Here is a 10,810-nt window from a genome sequence, read left to right as displayed (position 1 = left end):
TTCTCTTAAAATAATTCGATTATTATTATTAAGGGTGAAGAAATGCTTAGAAAAAGGTCAATCACACTCCATATGGAGATTATCGCTAAAAAAATCCAGCAAATTCAAAAGACCCGCCGCCGCACAACGACCTTTAACCTCTCGCAACTCTCCTCCGCGGCGCAAAGTAATCCCTGATTCCGAAATAAAACCCAAGACCGATTCCGAGCTAAACTGACCGCCCACAACCAAACAGAATCTCATTTTAGGACTAACAAGGGAAAATCAGGCAAGGCCGAGGCCCAAAATCGGAAGTGAGGGCAGAGCCTGCCGCGGAGGAACCTGACCATCCAAAACAACTCTTCTCTCTCCTCGAAGCTACGAGTCCAAGGAACAGATTATTTTTAACTCTATTTTCCCGATATTTTGGCCGATCCATGAGACTCCCGAGACTCACAGAAGAACCTTTATAAAACCATCGCTCAGGTGGACCTCGGGAAATTGTAATTAAGTGAGTTGTCGCGTGGGGTTTAGAGCGTGAAGGGTCTCTCTGAGGCTTACTATTCCTTTTACTCATGTTGAAGTTAGTAAACAAGAAACAGCTGATTGGCATGAATGAATGACGTAATAGGTGAATGAGTGACGTAATAGGTCAATGAGTGACGTAAGTGAGGCGTAATAACGATGGCTTAAGAGTGGCAGCTGACCGGGATGAATGAGTGACGTAAGAGTGACCTGGGAACCGCGTGCGAGGTCAAAGGTCATCCCAGGTCACGCAGGAGCCGAGAGACTGACCCGGAGGGAAAGGTCAAGGGCCTCCCACTCCCTCCTGCCCTCTGTGCCTGGGGGACCTGCAAGGCACATTTGCTGACCCCCATTTTAAAACTATATATTCGAAAAATCGACCTTCATTAGCTCATTGGGCCTTTTTTTCACCAAATACGAAAATGAACCTCCATGACCTTGCTACACACACTTCTTGCACAGCAATAATGGCCATGCATCAAGGTGAAGCAATTAAAAAAAAAGTTACACCTGTGATTCCAGTGGGTGGGTCTTGAGCCTCTTACATTATCATTTTACACCTGTTGAAAGAAAGTACAAACATGTTGAGGACATGTCAGCTTTAATGGTGGCAGATAAATTGTAACATGTTCTTGGTCATTTTTGGAGAGGGAAAAGTTCTAGGGTTAGGTCAACAGTGTGTGTGTGTGTGTGTGATTGTATGTTGTTGTGTGTGTGATTGTATGTGTAGTGTGTGTGTGTGATTTTATGTGCATGCTTGTGTGTGATTGTATGTGTATGTTGTGTTTGTCTGTGATTGTATCTGTATGTGTGTTTGTAGGTTGTGTGTGTGATTGTAAGTGTATGTTGTATGTGATTGTTTATTTGCAGATGTATGTAAATATGTATGGTATATATTATAATGTTTATGACATGATAGTATAAGACTGGTTCATGTTGAATGTATAAGCTGAAGTGCACTGCATGTTATTTTTGACACAGTAAGATAATCAGAGAATAAGGTAAAGGGAAAAGTGAAGTGGACAGTGGCTTTCAAGAGGAATAATTTTGAAATAGTAGCAGTAAACGCATTAGAAAAAGGCAATTTTTTATATTTAAAATTAATAGAAGTTTGAATTGTAAATCAGTTATTTTAAAGTAATGCACTAGATGTTATTTGGTGATGGAGCGTGTACTTTGTGTCATAGCATTTACGAAGAGTTGAGGCCTCTCAGTTTGGAAATGACTTAAGTTGGTATTTAGTTTGGTGATATTTTTTGTTTAATACCAGTGTCTGTATGTGAGCCTGAGTATAATATTTTCCTCTTTTTCAGTTTACACTTGTATTTATCTGTTTCTCTATTAATATGTAAGTAGCTCTAACACTTGGTTATGAAATGGTATATATTTGTGTCCTAGTTGAGGATATGGGATCTTGTTTAAACTATTTGTATGTCTTAGGTTTCGATTTAATAAAAAAAAACAATGATAACCCATGATTGTACACAAAACTTAGTGAACAGTAGATTCTTATAAAGTACTAACTGACACAAACAACATATAGAAAACATGTAGTTGCAATAGTGGGCAAGATTTCTTTGAATCGGGCATCTGTACCCAAAAAGCTGGTGAATCAGACAGCAGTAGTCGTAGGCAAACTGCGGAAGTGTTGGGAAGAGAGTTCACAGGCTACCCTTATTAAACGGTACATAAGAGGAAACTCAGTTGCTTAGTTACCTGGTGATAAGAGGAAATAGGTGAAGAATAGCAAGAAAACTTAGTCTTTAAAATTCATATTAAGAATTTACATTGTACGAAATTGCATAATAAATTTCATGTGGGCAGGGACCATATATGAGGTATCAATATCTCTATTGTATGTGATCTTTAGAACTTTAAACTTTTTATTTAATTCTTTTTCATGGTGTGTGTGTGTGTGTGTGTGCGTGCGTGTGCACAATGATTTGATATTCTTCATAAGTGAATACAAGTTTGTTATGAGTGCTGGTGAAATTCAAACACTGTTTAGAATATCAGTTTTGTTTGTTATTTTTTTAATATGATTATTATTGTTATTGTTATTTTTGTTACTACTACTCTTGCTACTGTTATAATTATTATTACTATTATTATTACTATAATTATTATTATTATTATTATTATTATTATTATTATTATTATTATTATTATTATTACTATTACTATTATTATTTGTATTTGTTATTGTTTTTATTATCTTTATTATTATCAAAAAAAAAATTTTATTATTAGTATTATTGTTTTAACTGTCATGAGTAGTGAATATCATCATTATTATTATTAGCTTCTTTCATTTATGATGAATATCTAAAATCTGATGCTAGAAATAAATATGAATGCAATAGTATCACAAATATAATGTAAATAAAACAACAGTGTGAGTCTTCCAGGATAAAGTCCGATGAACCAATATCATTAATTTTTGAGGTGTAGCCACTGTCAGAACTGTGTAGTGTTCATGAGAGAGAAATGTAAAAGGTGAATATTTGCAGTTAGCTTAAATCACAGCCATACTTTTGCTTTGCTTCGCAGACCCACAGCACGAGGAGATCTGGGGAAACAGTGATGCGATGTGAAAGCAGGCAGTATGGGTGACACTGACCCTGGCCGGGGCTGCCCTCCTGCGCTGCCGTCAGATGTGGAAAGCACGGGCAATAATGTCAACAACAACAACAACAGTCAAGCGGCAGGCAGGGTGGTCGCTCCACACGCAGAGCAGAATGGTAGAGGCGAACCCGAGAGGAAACAGCATGTCATAGAGGACATAGGGGATGCGGCTTCCAGAACGTCAGAGGAATCGGCAGAGTCTCTGTCTTCCATGAACAGCCATTTAGTCTGGAGAGAAGGTCCAAAGCCCCAGAGCAAAGCGCAGCCGTCTTATAGGATGGTGAGCATTACAACTATTTGTATGCATGGAATTGCAGATTTAATGAGTAGCCAGATTTGAATGAAGTTTTGGTACTAGGGTCTTAGACTATTTATTTGAAGGACAATTTTTTTTTTTTTATTTACTTAAGATGGCATTTACTAATTTTTCATTTCTTTACTCTTCTTTTCTTTCTACGGTGTTCTGTAGCTCATGGCATTCTATTTTGAACACTAAACTAAATCTGCAATATAGTATGTCAATATAATTTATGGAAAGGGTAAGCCATTGTCGCCAGGTGCACACACTGCCCACTGTGGTTTAGTCTTGTAATGTTACTTATATATAGACAGTTTCATGAGCACCAAGAAGTTCATTGTTACCTGATCTTACCCATTTACCCCAGTCATTGAAGTTTTTGGGAAAAAGTTTTATTTCTTTTACTATTACTAGAGTTGTTCATGTTGTGTTATGGCTTCTCTCATTATTAATTATTATTATTATTGGATCCAGATGCTTCACTGCCATCACATGGCCCAAAATACAGACATTAGGCTTACTTGAGCAGACACTGCAAGGTGTGTGGGTTACAAGTTGGGCACACAAGATCACTCTTGTGTGGTAACGAGACTCCATGCCTCCCTTTTACGATGTTTTTTTCTTCTGCATAAACATTTTTAGTTTTTTTACCATTTTCTAATATCTATATTTGTCATTTTAATTGTTTCATCCAAGTGATTAACTGTTTTCCTGCAACAAACTTCATATCATCTCTCTTGATAGGCTATAACTCTGTGCAGTAATAATAACAATAAGTAGTATTTTGTTATTGCATGATTTTTCTTCCTTAATATACAACCTGCGCTGCTGGTCACTGCAGCCAGGAATAGGAAAGCGTTATTTCTTTGGAGCTGATGCTCTGCTAGTCATGGCTCATGGACAGTACATTCTGCACTCATTTACTAATGGAAATAATGCAAAACCCCTTTCTAAATGCCATTCAAATTTAATCATCATCCAAGAGCTAAATTTTCCCATGACGGCATGTTCACATGACCTGCTCAACAAGCCAATATCTTTCATGACATGATGGGCACATCACCCAGTTCAAAAGGGTTAACAGTAATAATAGTCATAGAAATACTTCCAGCAGCTCAGCTAGTGATTGACTGTTTGGTAACTAAGTGCCTCTGGAGCCATCTGTGTGTAAAGAAAAATTAATATAACAAAACCACAGTCAACAGTGCCACATACACATGCATTGCTATATGTGAAATACACAACATAATTCTCTCTCTGTATATCTTAAGGTTGCTGACAACTCAAGACACACCAATATCAGAAAGGAGTCCAGCCTGTGCAGTGACGAGGAGATGGAAGAGGAGGTGGATGAGGAGAATGAAAATGAAAATGAGGAGGAAGAGGAGGAGGAGGTAGATGCCGTGGAAGAGGAAGAAGAAGTTGAGGAGGAGGAGGAGGAGGAACTTGGATCAGAGGAGGAAGAGATGGAGGAAGGGAAAGATGTGAGAGGAAAGGAGGAACGGAACAGCTTGTACTCACGGGTATGTTTACGGAATTTTTTCTTTTTTCCTTATCAATTATATGTTTCTTCTATATAGTGTATAAGTATGCTTGTGATCCTCAGATGAAATGCAGTTGACTCCCTAGCATTTTATAGTAGATACGACAGTAGTTCAGGTTGTAAAACCTCAATACAAGTAGAACATGAAAGAAGAAAAAGGTCTATATGCTTGAAATCACTGTTCCAATAAAGGGACAAACAGAGCCACTGAATAATTTGACTTGTTCCTACAGAGAGATGAAGAGAAGTCCTCCTTTGGCCTGTACTCAGGGATGAGTGACATAATTAGTGGGTCACCCCAGAGTGCAGCCCCAAGTCCAACCCCTTCCTCATGCTCCTCGACTCCCTCCCTGACTCCAAACAAAAGCAGTGTGGGGAGTGGAGGGCTACAGAGACCAAATTCAACGTTTGGCTCCAGCTTGGTGTACAAAGGTAGTGGGGGTGGTCTGCTAGTCCATCATCCTGTGACCCCAAAGAAGAGGGTTTTGACCAAGACCAAGACAGATCACCTTAGTGAAGAGCTCAATCTCGGATATAGGTAGGCATGTTTTGTTCTGTCTTTATTTGCTTTCTTACCTTGCCCTAATAATGGGATAGAATTTAACGCTGTTGGTTCAGTACCTACTGGAAGAATTCAGTATTATAAGGGGAGTACATTCTTATAAACTTGGAAGTACAGGGGAACCTTGTTATTCGTTGCCCCATTATTCTTTATTTCACTCTTTCAATACTGACATTTTCTGGATTCATCATTAATCACATGAAACAAAAATTTAAAGAAGCTGCAATGAGAAACTGAATAGAAATTATATAAGAGCATGAATTTTGGAGTTTGTATACTCCAATGTAATAAAATTTGAAAGTTTGTTTCATGCTCCTCATTATAGCAAACATGTCTATTTTCCATTCAGCAAAGCAGGCTGGTGCCATTACACTAGTGCACTCTTAAGTGTTGTTAAGTGTTAATGTTAATTTATCTACCAGACTGATTAACAGAGAGTGGTTGTAACAAACCTATTCAAAGCTGTCAACACATTGTATTGACACTAGATAAGAAGATGGGAATAATAAAAAGAAAGAGAAGTATTGATATTGAGTGCTAAAGGGGACCATCAGGCTTGATTTTTCAACTAATTTTTGTCAAATATTAAAAGCAAAAGAAGCTAGAAAGAAGCAGATTACCCTTCATTTTTTTTTTTTTTTTGGTATCATATCAAACATGGAATGCATGACAAACCTTACCCATCCACCTCAACTACTGGTTTGATTCTCTACCATCTACCTGTGCTTAGCCCAACCCTTAGTCTTGTTAGTGCCTCCAAATTTGTGTCCTGTGGGTAATGATTACATCATGTTTCTCAACTTCTGTTTGCATTTCTCTTTTGTATAAATTTTCCCTATTAAAAATGTGGTTATAACTACTTTTAGTATGGTTTTAAGAATATAAGTATTAGCCACTTACCTGAGCAAACCACTGGATATCATGCTCTAGGTCAGCAGAACACTTTTATGCTGTATTCCTATAGGTTATTGTGTGTCTCTATTTGTTGTGTTTTTCTGGTCCATGTTCACAACGAATAACAGCAGTCCCCTATAATTTTTGATAATTTACTGCCACTAATTTTTTTTTCATGATAAATGAATAGAAAGCCAAAATTTAATAATACCACTTTTATACAAAATACATGCTTGTTGCATTGGCTTTGATTGATTTTATAAAATCATAACCAACAGTATTGGCATTAATTTTAAAAAAACATCATTTTGGCTTTTGCAGAGGGTTCAGTGAATGAAAAAATGTAGACAGAGATACATTTTAAGAACAAAAGCAGAAAACTTGTTGATATGTCATTTGGCTGATCTGAGGTCAGCCAGTCTCCTTTGTTTGTGAATTATGGGTTTATTCTCAAAATACTCAGAATTTGCATTGTAACCCATTGGATCTAGATGCTTCACTGCCAACACGTGGCCCAAAATTTGGACATTAGGCTTACTTGAATGGCCATTCTGCTGATTGTGCAGCTTGTAGGGTAGACGTACAGGAACATTTGCGTGCGGTGACGACTCCATGCCTCCCCTTTGTAATGTTATTTTCTCTTTTTCTGCATAAGAGTTTTTAGGTTTTTTTTTTGTCATTTTTCATTGTCTATACTTGTCATTTGGTTTGCCTTATGCAGATGGTAATAGAATGTTTTCCTTGCACAGACTCCATATCATTTCTCTAGGCGAGGTACGCTAAGTAACACTCTGTTATTTTCAAAACATTCAATTTTCTGTAATATGGCTGGCAGGAATAGGATCCTGTGCCTGGAAATAGCATCATCCCTGGAGCCAGCGCTCTTCAAGTCATGGTTCACAGATGGTACCTTCCACACTCGTTTATTGATGGAAATAATGCAAAAGCCCCCTCTTAAATGCCCATTGAATCTGATGACTCTCCAAAAGCATTCTGCACTTGTGGCGAGTCATTCTGGTCACCCCAGCCTTCAGCCAAAATTCTCATGATAGCAAGTTCCCGTCACCCCAACCCTCGGCTAAATTTTCCCATGGCAGCATGTTCATGTCACCCACCCCACAATCCAAAATCTTTTGTGACATAATGGTCATGTCATCCAAATCATAGAGCAAGTATTGTTAATACAGTTAGCAATCAGTCTCATGTATATCGTAGCTGCATTATTCATGCCACCACATTCACAACTATGTCACTGAATGAAGTCTTCAAAGCAAGACACACTGCCATGGCTATTTTATTTAGTTGTTTTATAATGTGTTGTTTGTTAGTAAGATGTCTGTGTTTCTCTTCACCTAAAGGGAAGTGAAACATTCAATTTTTTCAGACTTGGCAGTTTTAAAATACACTCACAAGCTATGAGCTATGTTGTACTTTAAATACCAAAGCAGCTAGATGCAAATGAGGAAACTGCCAATATGCGCCACATTAGCAGCCACTAACCAATTTTTGAAAACTGTAATTATTGTACGGTCACAGTGGGAGTCCCCGGTGCCATTCCAAAGAAGGTATCAGGGTGCATGCGATGTCAGCTGCCAGAGGGAAAATTCAGAAGCATGGGACGTTTGCCCTATTCACTATGGCCTTTGCTGTGGCAATGAGGCTATAGAGAAGCTTCAAGAATACATTTGAGAGAAATTCTTCCACAACAAATTCAGCCAAACAAGTGCAAACTGTTTAGAGCACTCAGCATAGAATAGTGCCAACTGCTCTTGACATTTATGCCAGGATGGCATAAATGTCATGCTGGCACAAGGGATGGTCTCCCACAAAGTGATAAGCTTTATCCCAGTGTGAATGGATTAACATTTATGGGGCATCGTTATTGTTACTGTCTTTCCCATGACTCGGTGCTGCCTGAAAGATTGATGCTGGGTTGGGCATAAGTAACCTTTCATGTTCAGACTGGAACACTTTTTTGAGGCATTTTTGGTGTAGATAGACTTTGAAATATTCTCTGTTAATTCTGATTTCTCTCATCTGTTTGCAGAAACAGTGTCTCCCTCTCTTTACAAATCCTGGGGTTTCTTTTTGGGTTGCCTCATAGTGTAGCAGACAAAATATTGTAAACACTATAATCCTTTTTCTTCTCCAATGTTATTAGCCACATTCATTTGGGTTTACTTTTTCTCTCCCTTGTTGAAGTAATACGTTTTAGAAAAGCAGTAGAAAAGAAAAGTTTAGCAAGAGCGTAAGGGAAAGAGGGGACTCTAAACTTGCCCATTTTAAACAAGCCCAACAAACTTCCAGGATTTTGATGGAGCTGATGTCCGACTACCAGAAGGGGAGCAACGCACCCTTCATGGAGCCTATTGAACTGGACACCGACAAGAACAAGGACTACCTGGAGGTCATCAAGAAACCTCTCTGGCTGAAGAAGAGTGAGTGCAAGTTATGAACTTGAGAATTGTTTTTCAGTTTCAGTTTCTCTCTTTTTTAAAGAAATGTGGTTTTGCAATGTAAATTATGATGGATATAAATTGTTTAACCCATTGCCAACAGCAGTGGCATGTGCATACATGCCATGTCCACTGTTAATTTAGTTTATTAATTATTTTTAAACATAGATGGTTCTACCAATCTGCCCGTTTTCCCTTTTCCTTGATTTCCAGATTCTTTTTTATACTTTATTGCCATTAGTATTTTAATTAGATAATAATTAAGATGTCAGTATTTGTAATAAATATGGTTTCAATACCAATAGCATAAGAAGACACTTCTTGAAAATTCAGGGAATAGGGAAATCAGTTGAGGTAACCTAGGGCACCCCAAATGACTCCTTCCTGAATTAACACTTGAAGAGGCAACTATTTGTAAACATAAACCACAAAACAAAGCTTCAGTGAACAGTATGTACCCAGCAGCTAGAAAAGAAAGTTCTTTATAGATTTGGTATTTTTTATTATAAGAACTTGCTCAAATTTCATTATGATATTATGACAGTTTTTAGCATCTTTAAATGTATTATTTTCATTGCTATGTAATATAATTATTTTTATTATTATTATTGTCATTATTATTCATCTAATCTTACTTTCTCAGTAGTGATAGTCATGCAAGTAGGACTAGAATTACATAGAGAAATTACATTAGCTAGTCAAAGCAGTGCTGATAATGCTATTGTTTTTTTTTACAGTTAAGGAACAACTCTTAGATGGGCAGTACAAAACAATCACCGAACTCATTGGAGATCTTCGACTAATGCTAGAGAATGCATACCGATATTTTGGGCCGGTCCATTCCATCTCGAAAAAGGGCCTACGTCTGGAGCACATGATGGAGCAGAAAATAGCTCTCCTTCCCAAGTATGTAATCCGTGATCGTTCATGTGGCAGAGTTTAGATCTCTTATAGCAGGGCATTTATTTCCAACTTAATTATTTGTGAGAAATACCAGTAATGGCCATTTGTGTCTATCATTGTAGCTGTATCTCTATATGTGGCCATACATGTATACCTGTATGATTGTACTGTTAGATGATTAGATTTTTCTAATATCTCCTCTCTGCTACAGAGAAATCCGCGAACAATGCAGCTTGGAGAAGACATCCGGCCAGCCACCTGAAGACATCACTCAAAAGCATCGCAACAAAAGAGCCAAGATCTCAGTCAATGGTAAGTGAAATTATAGAATTCCAATTAATAAGTTTAGTTAGATATTAATAAAAATGTTCCTAACTGGGCTATTTTGCAAAGACTGAAATATATGCAAAAGACATTATTTTTATTGCATGAATCTCCCAACCAGGTGACAATTTTTTCTCGTACGTCATGCACCGTGTCCGAGGATGCAGAGTGCAGCGTGAAAAGGAATTGAAGAGGAGGAAAATGGAGGCCATGCGTCAGGCAAAGCGCGACCGAGAATTGGAAGTCATACAGTGGGAAAAAGATCTACTTAAGGAGCCTCTCCACTCACAAATGAGGGCAATGTGGGAGGTAAATAAAATTCAAAATGTGTGCATGTGTGCGTGCGTATATGCATATAGGCATGCATGCGTGTGTGCGTGTGTGAATACATATATTTATTAATCTGTCTGTCTTTGTGTTGAGATTGATCTCATTAAGAGTTAAAATTCCACCTTCCCAGAACCAAGTACTCATATTTTCCCACTCTGTTTTCAGCTACCACAAATTGGCCACTTCATATACCTCACTCTGAACACCCTAAACATCTATGAAGTCCCTCAGTATGAGCTTGAAAGGATGCTGCTGATGCCCCGAGCCTCAAGAACACTGGCCATGCTACTGACCTCCCTCCTCTCGTCACCACAGCAGAGACAGAAGCTCAACGAAAAACCTTACATGCCCTACAAGGTGTGGGCACGGAA

The 10,810-nt window shown here is 38.0% G+C and overlaps 1 protein-coding gene across 2 annotated transcripts in view; it reads left to right on the top strand.

Annotated features, from left to right (window-relative positions):
* Positions 1-277: 277 nt before the first annotated feature.
* Positions 278-10,810, top strand: part of LOC119596345 — a gene marked incomplete at its 3' end in the record, with an annotated part of 17,746 nt that continues 7,213 nt past the window's right edge. Inside the window, 9 exon segments of one of the 2 annotated variants that reach the window (XM_037945553.1) lie at positions 278-490; positions 3,055-3,409; positions 4,699-4,950; positions 5,204-5,508; positions 8,734-8,864; positions 9,620-9,788; positions 9,997-10,097; positions 10,231-10,418; positions 10,605-10,810. The exon segment at positions 10,605-10,810 is cut by the window's right edge and continues 64 nt beyond it. In XM_037945553.1, the coding sequence (XP_037801481.1) occupies positions 3,110-3,409; positions 4,699-4,950; positions 5,204-5,508; positions 8,734-8,864; positions 9,620-9,788; positions 9,997-10,097; positions 10,231-10,418; positions 10,605-10,810 (1,652 nt within the window). 2 annotated transcript variants of the gene reach the window in all.

This window comes from Penaeus monodon, chromosome 37, assembly GCF_015228065.2.
Source record: "Penaeus monodon isolate SGIC_2016 chromosome 37, NSTDA_Pmon_1, whole genome shotgun sequence".
Lineage (NCBI taxonomy): Eukaryota > Metazoa > Arthropoda > Malacostraca > Decapoda > Penaeidae > Penaeus > Penaeus monodon.
Note: the sequence above shows the minus strand (reverse complement) of the source record. Positions and strands in the feature narration are given on the sequence as shown.